The sequence below is a fragment of the Delphinapterus leucas genome, chromosome 8, assembly GCF_059928025.1.
Source record: "Delphinapterus leucas isolate spDelLeu-1000000601 "Yukka" chromosome 8, BTC_Dleu_Yukka2, whole genome shotgun sequence".
NCBI classification, from domain to species: domain Eukaryota; kingdom Metazoa; phylum Chordata; class Mammalia; order Artiodactyla; family Monodontidae; genus Delphinapterus; species Delphinapterus leucas.
Genome location: NC_143136.1, coordinates 63,275,898 through 63,289,122, shown reverse-complemented (window position 1 = coordinate 63,289,122; position 13,225 = coordinate 63,275,898). Strand labels below are relative to the sequence as shown.

Genomic DNA, 13,225 nt, shown 5'->3' with positions numbered 1-13,225 from the left:
GTCCTAGTTCAGGGGTCAGTAAACACTTTCTATAAAGGGCCAGTTAGTAAAGAGTTTAGACTTTTTAGGCCATATGGGCTGAAGCTATTATTCAACTCAATTCCTCGACTATGTAGTACAAAAGCAGTCATAGATGGTAGGAAATGAATGACTGTGGCTATGTTCCAATAAAACTTTATTTATAAAAACGGGCCACAGGCTGGATTTAACTTGTGGGCCACGGTTTGCTGATTCTAGACCAACTCACTAGTGGCCTGAACTGAAGTTTAGAGTCAAACCCTTGCTCAGCCTGGCTTTGCAAGCACTACCTCAAGCAAACATCTCTCTCGGGGTCCTCAGGGAAAGAGGGAGTGAGACAGACAGAGGTACACATCCTAATACCATCGCAGTAGCTAGCACACATCATTTCTCACCCCAAATATCTCACTCTTCAGCCCTGTGGACTGTGGTGTGGGAAGAGGGAGGGCAAAAGAGACCTCTGGGGAATAATTTATCTGTGGGTGTGCTGTGCTGGAGAAAAGGGGATCTGTTCATAGAAAATAAACTTATGGTCACCAAATGGGAGAGTGGGGGAGGGATAAATTAGGAGTTTGGGATTAATGGATACACATTACTATATATAAAATAGATAAACAAGGTCCTACTGTATATCACAGGGAATTATATTCAATATCTTGTAATAACCTATAATGGAAAAGAATCTGAAAAAATATATATATACATATACATATATAAAAAACGGAATCACTTTGCTCTACATCTGAAACTATCACAACATTGTAAATCAACTAGAGTTCAATTAAATAAGTAAATAAATAAATTAAATTAAAAGGGATCTGTGGCCCCTTGGAAGAGATTCAGAAACAGGAAAACAGTAGTTAATGGGTCAAGCCTCAGAGTCACAGGGATCTGAGCTCAAATCCCACCCTGTGCTATCTGGCATATATTTCTCAACCTCATGGCTCCATTTCATTTTTAACTGGTAGCATAATGGCATCAATCACAGAATGAAGTTGTGAGTATTACACATGGTAATTATATTAAATACTTCACTCAGTGCTTGACACCTTGTATACACTGAATAATGCTCCTTTCTATTACTGCTGTTAGTTTTTCATTATCAAGTCCTAAAACTTAAGAGGGGCATGAAAGAGCAGCCATCAGCACCATTCAGTTCCCTTTCATCTTTTTTTCGTAATAGATCATAGAGTCTGTTTTTTGTCCATGTACAAGTGATACTAATTACAGTCATTTATGTGAAATACTTACCATTTATGCCCAATTACCGTGCAGCCAATAATGATTTTGTGCATCACAAAATGTGTTAGATTAACCTAATTGTTAATTAGTTTAATGCATTAAAAACACTCAACTCAGCTTATGCAAACTCAGCCTTTATAGTTTGTTGCTCAGAGCATGGCCAAAAAAGTGCATGCACGCTCAAGAGAAAGAGAGAAAGAGAGGGAGAGAGAGAACCACAAAGGGAATGCTTACCAATGATTATACTGTTAAAGAATGTCTCTCATCTTCCCAAAGAAAAGTTTCTTAAGATGTAAGTGGAGGCTTGCAAGGAAAAGTTTAGGAAAAGGAGGTGAGGTTAGTTATTGATGATTAAAATGTTAGAGACACATAGTGTGCCATGTCTGCACATAGTAAGTACTCAAGAAATATCAGTTGAGAGAAGGAATTCTTTACAGAAGGTATAGAGTAGCCTATAATCCAACGGGCAGGAAACTTGAAGGTAAGAACTTGTTAAATGAGTTAAACAAGGACACCGTTAGACCGAGGTGGCTTTAATGCCACCTAATGTGGCAGCCTACATAAGCGACCAGAACCTAAGCCTGCATGCCTCAAGGCTAAGAAATCAAAACCTAAGGACAACCAATCAGCTAATTAGGCTTTCCCCAGTAAGGCAACTACTTAAGCTACAGTTAATCAAATGATTCCTTTGCTTTGCTTCCTCCTCTTCTCTATAAAAGTGTTTCCCCTAGCTTTTATTAATAGACCCCCTCTAACCACTTCTGGTTTGGTGTGCCCAACAGGAATTATTTTTTCTCAAACAAACTTCTAAAAATTTTAATATGCCTCAGTTTATCTTTTAACAGAACCATAAAATTGGATCTTCGCTGAAGAGAGTTACCAAGGGTAACTCAGTGGTAATTCAGTGATTCCAACTGGAATTGTGTATTTTCAATACCATTTTTTCATTTTGCCCTCTGAACCGTTATTTGTACACACTTCTGTCCCCTCCTTGCAGGCAAGGAATCAAAAGAAGAATGTCTTTTCTCAGTGCATATCTTTCTGCAGAGCGAGCAGATACAAGCTGCTGAGACTAAAGTCAACTACTGGTATTTCTAGTTTGGTAAAGCTGAAAGTTCTTAAGAATCATTAGGTCAATAAAGACAAAGGACTTTACAGTCAGATTTTAGACCTGCAGTACTTTCACTGGCTTTTCAAATGTGCAAAGCTATATTAAAGTTATTAAGAAAGTGGTTAAATTACGATAATAGTAACACTTTCCATCTATGCTATCCCTTTAAGGTTTACAAGACATTTTAACATGACTTGTCATATTTAATTTTTTTAAACAAACTTCAAATGATGCCAGCTGTTTATCTTTCAAAGAAAAACTGAATTTTAAAAAGTCATTCTTCGTGTATTACCATGCTCTTAATGAAATAAAGTCAGTGCCTTAGAGTGATTATGGTCTGACCTCTAATAATCATTTCTATTTGCAAGTGGAATTTCTATTCAACTTTCCCTAGATATGTATTTATATGAAAGCAGTAGGTCTTAAATTGCAGGCTTCTGGCTAGCAAATTTCTGGTGCACAAAATTTTGGTATTTTGCATTATTTAATTGATGCCTGTCCTACCTAGAATCTGGAGCCAAAATATATTTTTTTAAGACTCTTATATGAAACCACTTCCATGCTTTTTAAATTAATATAATTTATTGAATAATTAACAGACCAAATGGAACATATATTTCATGTTTTACCTCCCTGACCTCATGGAGCTTACTGTGTGAGGGTGGGAAGGGACAGGAACAAATGTAAATAAATGCAAGTGTTCAGATTCATTCAAGGACTCTAAAGGAAAAGTTCAGCAAACCATGCAGGAGAATAAAAGATTGGATGAGCATGGAAGACCTAACTGGGGAAGTGCCATCCAGTTGGGAATTTGAACAATGACAACAGTCTAACTGTAAAGAGAGGTGCTGTAAGCTAAGAAGGGAAAGGTGAGCGGAAGAAAGAGCTTTCCCTGACCCCATCCACACCTGCTATTCACTGTCGAGGTCCCTGTCCTCTGCAGCATATAATACCATCGTCATTACGCATTATGTGATTATTTATTGTTTAGCTTCCCCACTAAACTGTAAATTCCATCAAGGCAAATATCACATTTTTTTTGCTCACTACCGAATTCTCTACACTTTGTGTGAGTCTGGCATATAGTAGATGCTCAATAATTAATTCTTGAAAGGACAACTGAAAAGATACTGGAAATTAAAGTAGCCAAGGCGTTAGCTATAGCATGGCTACAGTGCAAGTGAGAAATAAAATATACTTGTATTACCTGTTCAGTTGAGGATATTATTGGCTTTGTATTTTAGTAACTATGAGTGAGTGTATTTAACAACTATGTCCATTAGCACATATCTTATGCCATTATTAAGCTCAACCACATAAGCTGTTAATTTTTAGCTAGGAGATCCCTGACTTTCCATTTTCATCTTTTGGACTCAATCAGAAAAATCATTGTTTTACAGCTATAATATCTTCTGTTGATTGGAAAGCATGAAATCACGAGGCTCATGAACTCAAATGCTCAGCATCCCTTTACTATAAAAGGCACAAGTATTGCTGTTTCAACAGATGGACTCCATCAAATCGTTGAGGCTTTCCTCCTTCAGACACTAACGGGATAAACAGAATGCCTTCACTGTGGACTTTTCTGAGATACCGGCAGGAAATGTTCTGTCTAGGTCATCAAGACGGAAGTACCTGGACAAGGGTTCCTGCTGTATATTCTCCATCATCCAGGACGAGTCTGGAACCGTACCAGAAGGCCAGAGCGTAACACAAGAAGATGAGACACCACATGAATCCAGTAAAGAATCCCATCACTATCCCTTTTCTAATTCCCCAACGCTGGGCAAACACAAGATTTTTCTCATACCTGTGAACAGAAAACATTTGAGTCTATTTCAGCAACAGCAACAGCAGCAGCAGCAGTTCAAGTTAAAATGTTTAGAACAGGCCACAATGCAGTGGTTTTAATCAATGCTTATAAAATCATTCCAAACACAGAGCAGCTATACAATAACGCCTGTATAGTTCCTGTATAGCAGCTATACAATAACGCCTGTATAGTTCCTTAAAAGTTGCTTCAACCTGGCAGTGACAATGTGTTGAAAGGATGATGCCTAACAAAGCCTCATAGTTGATTACCTCTTGGATGAGTACAGTGGGGTAAGCTTTGCCCCAACAGAAAAGAATTTTCAACACTAATGTTTGACCATGAGGGGTCTAGTATTATTTGTGTTTGAATTCTCTCATTAAGTCACATGACATGAAAGATAATATCTTCCATAGTGGAGGAAATATACTAATGCAATGTTTTATGAGAAGTAAGGTAATCACTTCACAAACAAAAGAAGCAAAAGAAAAAAAAATGAAAAGAGGATAATCAGAGGTTGTAAATCCTATTCTCTTTTTCATTTGGTGAATTTGGTAGCAACTGAGAATGTGATCATACTAGATCTACAACATACGCAATAAAAGTTTAGTTAAGTTGGTGGCTGTTTTATAAAATCAGTACCTGGCACCTGATAAGCACTCAACAAATACTAGATAAATGGAAGAATAAATAAAATCAAAGTTTTGACAACTGTGTTGTTTTGGTCATTTAGGTTTTGATTTCCATTAACAGTTAATCTCCTAGAATGATGGTCTATAATATATCAATGCTAAATGTTATTTGATTAAATGGAAATCTTAGACTTAGAAAGAGCATATAGTACAGTAGCTGAATAAAACACATTGAATAAAAAAGTGCTCAATTGGGCTTCCCTGGTGGCGCAGTGGTTGAGAGTCCGCCTGCCGATGCAGGGGGCGCGGGTTCGTGCCCCGGTCCGGGAAGATCCCACATGTCGCGGAGCGGCTGGGCCCGTGAGCCATGGCTGCTGAGCCTGCGCGTCCGGAGCCTGTGCTCCGCAACGGGAGGGGCCACAGCACTGAGAGGCCCGCATACCGCGGAAAAAAAAAAAAAAAAGTGCTCAATAAAAAAGTGCAAAATTGCATTTTAGATCAGGTAGGCTTTTCCTTAATGTCAGAAGACAGTGTTTTAGGCTGGCATGAAGTATGGTGTATGTACACACACACCATCAGAGTTTGAAACAAATATCCAACCTAAGATGGCTTTCTAAAAGCCACCAACTGCACCATCTTCAAGAACACAGAGCTAAAGTCTTGGGAGTCTTTTGCAGGTGCTTTGACCAATCTAATTGCTTAGCTTAGCCACCTCTTGAACAAAAGCTCCCTCAGGGTACCATAGCAAGGTGAATCTGAGACTTTATACAAAATGGGGAAGATTCAGGGTAGTATGCAGATCAACAAAGTTCAGGAAAGTGGCAGACATTTCAATTAACTAACCTTTCAACCTCTTTTTTCTCACCACCATAAGCAGCCACTGTTGGAATAGATGAGATGACTTCATCAGCCACTGCCCCTGCTTTGGCATAGGCCCTCAATTCACGGTCTGTAAACTTGGACACACTCTGAAGTCCAAACGAAAAAAATAAAATGTAAAGACCAGATAATTAGGTAAGTCACTCCGCCATTCATTGATTCATCTAGCAGAGCAAACATGTAGCACAGTTTAATACAAGACTAGATTCCCACTGGAACAGCGTTCACCGAGGAAAGAATTTGGTCCAAGTTTGAGCCATGTTAAGCCTCATCCATGGGTGTTTGGTTGTTGACATATCAAAATGACTCCATTAAAAGTCAGCCTCAACGAAACTTCTCACAGAGTATGTACTAAATAGGGCATTCTATGTGACCACAGTGTTTCAGTCAACATATTAATGACGTTTTCAAGTCAAACCATGTCAGAGTTCATTGCTATTGTCCAAAGGCCATGTCACAGTTTACAGACAAATACCACATGCAAAGACCAGAGGCCCATGCAGGTGTTGTCATATCATTAGAATATAGAATAAGGGAGAGGTTCTGAGCATGCAAAGGCATATGCAGCAGAGGTAATTCCATAGGAGAAAGCTTCAGATAAATATTACACCACTTGACTCAACTGTAGGGACTCAACTAACTAGTTTTGCTTTTTACAAAAGGAAAGAAAAAGACATTGCACTTAATATTAAACAAGTTAAGTTTTTCTAAAATTGGACCTGGATTGAGTCCTAGTTAGAATCAACCACCAAAGACTTCCCTGGCACAGATTAAGAAACAAGAAGGGGAAAAAGCAAATGTTGTGAAAGATTAACTGGCTCAGAAACCTAAAAATATATATAGTACCCAGACTAAGGAAGTTTATCTTCCAAGTTTTTCCAAACTTTTAGCAGCAAAACCCTTATCAAACAAAATCTTAGACAGAATTTTAACATATAAGTAAAAGTGGTATTTTATTACAATATATTTATTTCACAAGTCCACATTTTATAAATCTTGTGAATTGAAAGGCAACAATAAAGGATAGTAAGGCTATTTTAATCAACATTAAAATTTGACTTTGGATGGTATGGCAGTTTTTACCACAATCCTCTTCTAATTTACTTCTGAAATATGTAATGAGCATAGTAATGAGAAAATTAAGTAGTTGCGAATGTTATCAGTTTTTATTGTAATGGTACATTAAAGAATCTCTTGATACTTCAATTAAACTGATATAGGAACTTAAAAGATGTATATTGGGAAATATCTAACAGTTGTTCATGTTTCCCACTGTAGGTATATAAAAGTCATACAAAGGCATACAAAACCTATGATCAGTTCTAATATGTCACATTCTAATATGTCATATATTGCCCCCTCCACCTTTTTTTGTCCTGCTTTTGAATTGAGCTTAGTGAAATTGCTCGTATCATTTTACACAAACATGCACACACCTGAATTCAAGAAGAAACAAGTGCAGAGCTACAACATTCCAAATCGGTGACACATTTACAAGAAGTTGAAATATGGACACTGAGACAAGAGAAACTGTGCTTTGAGCCTATTTGAAATCAAGTTAACCAGTTTATGTTGTTGGTCTCCAACATGTTAAAACGTGACATATGATCCATTTGAGTGTGAATATTAATCTTTTGTGGGTTTGAAGAAAGAGATTAAATTTTTTTGGAGGGAAAAAAATGCTGAATCAAATGTTTGCAGACTCCCCAGTGACCCTCTGTGGAAGTTGAGGCTTCCCTGGAGTGCAGCTGAAAAGCATTTGGTAGGAAAGACTGTTGTAAAACTTGCATGATTTGGTGGATTGGGAAAAAAACAAAAGCTAATATCTCTTTAGTAATTAATTCTGTGCCAGATGCTATGCTAAGTGCATAACAAGGATAATGCCTTGAGTCATCACAATGACTTCGGGAGGTACTAACCTTATTTTAAAGATGAGGAAACTGACATTTTGACGAGTTGAACATATCTTTCTTGAGCCAGGTGGTAGAGCCAGGTGGTGGCCTAGTTAAGTAGAATGAGCTCTTTGCTATTGTCACTCTGTATTACCTGGGAAACATTTGAGTAATACAGCCAGTGAAGTGTAGAGAGTATTTTGCTAGAAAATACAGTCATGGAGATCCGTACCTGTTGCTCAATGATGTGAATGTATGTGCAGCTTTTCACTTAAATTCTATTCTCATTTACAGCAAATTATTAGTGTGCCTGACCCCATGACCTGTTATCTAATGTGGCTACTCTAAAAGTAAAATAGAAAAATTTCTCAATCCTTGGGAGTGTTTTTTAACTGGGATGACCCCAAATTCCTACTCCTATACTTTTTCTTGGCCTGCATATCTGGGGAATGGAAACTGTGACTGGGATACTTCTCTGAATGGGTCAGATAACCCTCTCTCTGAAACTGATCAGATGGAATGGAGAACACAGTGTAATTGCAGAAATCTCTTTTATTTGTTGGGCCTTTCTGAGGGAAGCATCTGAACTTGGGAGACCACGGGAAGCCACAGGCACACTGCAGAGTGAGTGGGGATTTAGAATCAGGCTTCCTTGAATTTGAATCCTATTCTGTCATTCACTGGCTGTGCAGTTCCAGACAAGTCCCTTTACCTCTCTGAACCTCCATTTCTTATATTTAAAATGGCATTAATACTTTATAAGATTGTTGTAAAATTAGAGATCATGTCCTTGAGGCTCCTAATACTGCCTGGCAAAATAGTAAATATTCAATTAACGTAGTTGTTATTGTTATTAATACAATAATATTTGTGTTATTAAAACATTATTAATCCCTAATCTAATAATGGAATGTTATTTGATACTGAGTAATAATCAAACAAAATAAATCAAAATGGTGATAATGATGTTGACTAAACATACTCAGGAGAAGGGAATCAAGCTTCACATTTTTGGCTGTTTCTCAGTGCAAAAGTCTTCCCATGGAGAGAAGTGAGAAGACATTCTTACCAGACCAATGACGGCTGCTCCAATCCCAATGAGAGGGCTGACAGAGATAATAACCAAGGTCAGTTTCCAACCCCGGTAAAATCCCAGCAGGAACCCACAGACGCTGGTGGTCATGCGCTGAATGAAAATGGCCATTTGGTCGGCAATGGCATCATTGATTTTGTTAATATCACTAGAAACAAGAGAGGCTTTGGTCACTAAAACTGAATTTGGTCAATTCAATATCTTGCTGAGAAAGTACAATCTTTCCTTTCTAAACACTCCTATTTCTGTACCCCATTGCCCTTGGGAAACTTAATAGCTTCTCACATCTTGGAAATTTTGCTGCAGCTTGGGAGGGCAGCAAGCCTCTCTCCTCATAGCCAAGGGAGTGTGTCCTTAATCCAGTTTTCCTGACTGGTGTTCATTCAACATAGGCAAAGACTTTTGGAAACCCTCTTATTTGTCCCTTTCTTTCTTAAAGCTAATATCCTTGGTTTGTCCTAAACAGCCCTTCTTTCCTTTATACCTGCTAAATCTTTTCAGCCTCAAGGTTCTACTCACATACCACCTATTTCATAAAAATTTATATAATCCCCCAGGGAGAAGTAATAACTTCTTTCCTGTGTTACCATAGCAATGTAATTAATCTGTATACATGTGTATATGTATGTGTATGTAATTATTGCTTTCTGCTTATACGCAGCATAGAATTGTGGTTAACAGCACAGACTCTGGAGCCAGACTCTGAATTTAAACACAAGCTGTTCTTGGGCAAGTTACTTGGCCTTTCTGTGTCTCAGTTTCCTCATCTATAAAATGCGGATAAAAACAGAACCTACCTCAGTCGGTAGCAGTGAGGATTAGTTAATACACGTAAAGTATTGGGTTGGCCCAAAAGTTCGTTCGGGTTTTTCTGTAACATATGGAAAATCCGAACGAACATTTTGGCCAACCCAATATGTAGACCAGTGCCTAGCATATAGTAAACAATCAATGTATGTTAGCTCTGATTATTTGCTTGAACCCGTTATCCCTCCTACTAGGCTGTAAGTTCCTTGAGATCAGGAGCTCTGTGGTATATCTTTATGCCTTGCATAGGGTAAGTGCTCCAGAGTATTGGTTGACTATCATTACATTAAATTCATATTCCTGGAAACATTCCCATAATCTCTGGTCCAGATGGAGCAAACAAGGCTCAGGACTTGATAGCAAAAAAGGACCTTAGACATTACAGAGAGATTACATAATTGTATTCTAGCAAGCTTAAGTATCTGTTCAAGGTCAAAGTAAGTAAAGGGCAGAATGAGTGCTGGACGGTAGGGGCCCCAACATTCAGTCTGCTTTTATCTTCACTACACTACACACTAACTGTCTTTCATTGGACCTCAAACTTAAATTCAACACGGTTCAACGGTACTCAGAGCTCATTCAAAAATTATGGCGGGGGGGGGGCACTATTAAAGACCCAAACTAGTATTTAGGTGTAAACTGGATTTAAATCTAGTTTTTCAGTTTGAATCTTTCTCAAACTATTTTGAATTTTTTTTTGTCATTATATGTGGAAATTATGTCAACAGGCAAAGCAAGATAATTCTTTCTAATCATATTGTTTTCCTTATGGGTACACAGATTGTGACATCCCTCAATTTCCTCTTTCGAGATCAAATAACCCTACATCCTTTAAACTCTCTTCTATAATACTTCATTTCTAGTACTTTAGTCCAGGACCTACAAACCAAATTATAGTATCCCGACTTTCAATTTTTAAGTCATTTTGGAGGAGCTTCAAGATGGCGGAAGAGTAAGATGCGGAGATCACCTTCCTCCCCACAAATACATCAGAAATACATCTACATGTGGAACAACTCCTACAGAACACCCGCTGAACGCTGGAAGAAGACCTCAGACCTCCCGAAAGGCAAGAAACTCCTCACGTACCTGGGTAGGGCAAAAGAAAAACCAGAGACAAAAGGATAGGGACGGGGCCTGCACCAGTGGGAGGGAACCGTGAAGGAGGAAAAGTTTCCACACACTAGGAAGCCGCTTCGTGGGTGGAGACTGCGGGTGGCGGAGGGGGGAAGCTTCGGAGTGGAGGAGGAGAGCACAGCAACAGGTGCGGAGGGCAAAGCGGAGAGATACCCGCACAGAGGATCAGTGCTGACCGGCACTCACCAGCCCGAGAGGCTTGTCTGCTCACCGCCGGGGCGGGCGGGGCTGGGAGCTGAGGCTCGGGCTTCGGTCGGAGCGCAGGGAGAGGACTGGCGGCGTGAACACAGCCTGAAGGGGCCAGTGCGCCACGGCTAGCCGGGAGGGAGTCCGGGAAAAAGTCTGGACCTGCCGAAGAGGCAAGAGACTTTTTCTTGCCTCTTTGTTTCCTAGTGCGCGAGGAGAGGGGATTAAGAGCGCTGCTTAAAGGAGCTCCAGAGACGGGCGCGAGCCGCGGCTAAAAGTGCGGACCCCAGAGACGGGCATGAGACGCTAAGGCTGCTGCTGCTGCCACCAAGAAGCCTGTGTGCGAGCACAGGTCACTCTCCACACCTCCCTTCCGGGGAGCCAGTGCAGCCCGACACTGCCAGGGTCCCAGGATCGAGGGACAACTTCCCCGGAAGAACGCACGGCACGTCTAAGGCTGGTGCAATGTCACGCCGGCGCAACATCACGCCGGCGCAACGTCACGCTGGCCTCTGCCGCCGCAGGCTCACCCAGCATCCGTGCCCCTCCCTCCCCCCAGCCTGAGTGACCTAGAGCCCGCGAATCAGCGGCTCCTTTAACCCCGTCCTGTCTGAGGGAAGAACAAACGCCCTCAGGCGACCTACACGCAGAGGTGGGGCCAAATCCAAAGCTGAAACCCAGGAGCTGTGCGAACAAAGAAGAGAAAGGGAAATCTCTTCCAGCAGCCCCAGGAGCAGCGGATTAAATCTCCACATCAACTTGATGTACCCTGCATCTCTGGAATACCTGAATAGACAACGAATCATCCCAAATTGAGGAGGTGGACTTTGGCAGCAACTATATATATATATATACTTTTTTTCCCCCCCTTTTTCTCTTTTTTCGTGTGGATGACAGGCTCTTGGTGCTCTAGCCAGGTGTCAGGGCTGTGCCTCTGAGGTGGGAGAGCCAAGTTCAGGACGCTGGTCCACAAGAGACCTTCCAACTCCACATAATATCAAACGGCCAAAATCTCCCAGAGATCTCCATCTCAACACCAAGACCCAGCTTCACTCAACGACCAGCAAGCTACAGTGCTGGACACCCTATGCCAAACAACTAGCAAGACAGGAAAACAACACCATCCATTAGCACAGAGGCTGCCTAATATCATAATAAGGCCACAGACACCCCAAAACACACCACCAGACGTGGACCTGCCCACCAGAAAGACAAGATCCAGCCTCATCCACCAGAACACAGGCACTAGTCCCCTCCACCAGGAAGCCTACACAACCCACTGAACCAACCTTAGCCACTGGGGACAGACACCAAAAATAAGGGGAACTACGAACCTGCAGCCTGTGAAAAGGAGATTCCAAACACAATAAGTTAAGCAAAATGAGAAGACAGAAAAACACACAGCAGATGAAGGAGTAAGGCAAAAACACACCAGACCTAACAAATGAAGAGGAAATAGGCAGTCTACCTGAAAAAGAATTCAGAACAATGATAGGAAAGATGATCCAAAATCTTGGAAACAGAATGGAGAAAATACAAGAAACGTTTAACAAGGAACTAGAAGAAATAAAGAGCAAAGAAACAGTGATGAACAACACAATAAATGAAATTAAAAATACTCTAAATGGGATCAATAGCAGAATAACTGAGGCAGAAGAACAGATAAGTAACCTGGAAGAGAAAATAGTGGAAATAACTACCTCAGAGCAGAATAAAGAAACAAGAATGAAAAGAGCTGAGGACAGTCTCAGAGACCTCTGGGACAACATTAAACGCACCAACATTCAAATTATAGGGGTCCCAGAAGAGGAAGAGAAAAAGAAAGGAACTGAGAAAATATTTGAAGAGATTATAGTTGAAAACTTCCCCAATATGGGAAAGGAAATAGTTAATCAAGTCCAGGAAGCACAGAGAGTCCCATACAGGATAAATCAAAGGAGAAACATGCCAAGACACATATTAATCAAACTATCAAAAATTAAATACAAAGAAAAAGTATTAAAAGCAGCAAGGGAAAAACAACAAATAACACACAAGGGAATCCCCATAAGGTGAACAGCTGATGTTTCAGCAGAAACCCTGCAAGCCAGAAGGGTGTGGCAGGACATATTTAAAGTGATGAAGGAAAAAAACCTACAACCAAGATAACTCTACCCGGCAAGGATCTCATTCAGATTCGATGGAGAAATTAAAACCTTTACAGACAAGCAAAAGCTAAGAGAACTCAGCACCACCAAACCAGCTTTACAACAAATGCTGAAGGAACTTCTCTAGACAGGAAACACAAGAGAAGGAAAAGACCTACAATAACAAACCCAGAACAATTAAGAAAATGGGAATAGGAACATACATATCGATAATTACCTTAAATGTCAATGGATTAAATGCTCCAACCAAAAGACTTAGATTGGCTGAATG

At 40.3% G+C, this 13,225-nt stretch overlaps 1 protein-coding gene across 1 annotated transcript in view; it reads right to left on the bottom strand.

Annotated features, from left to right (window-relative positions):
* Positions 1-13,225, bottom strand: part of ABCB11 (ATP binding cassette subfamily B member 11) — an 84,090-nt gene that overhangs the window by 51,803 nt on the left and 19,062 nt on the right. The window contains exons 7-9 of the mRNA XM_022569967.3: positions 8,654-8,825; positions 5,657-5,781; positions 4,007-4,181 (exon numbers count right to left, since the gene is read on the bottom strand). Of these exons, the coding sequence (XP_022425675.3) occupies positions 4,007-4,181; positions 5,657-5,781; positions 8,654-8,825 (472 nt within the window). The remainder of the gene's footprint in view (positions 1-4,006; positions 4,182-5,656; positions 5,782-8,653; positions 8,826-13,225) is intronic.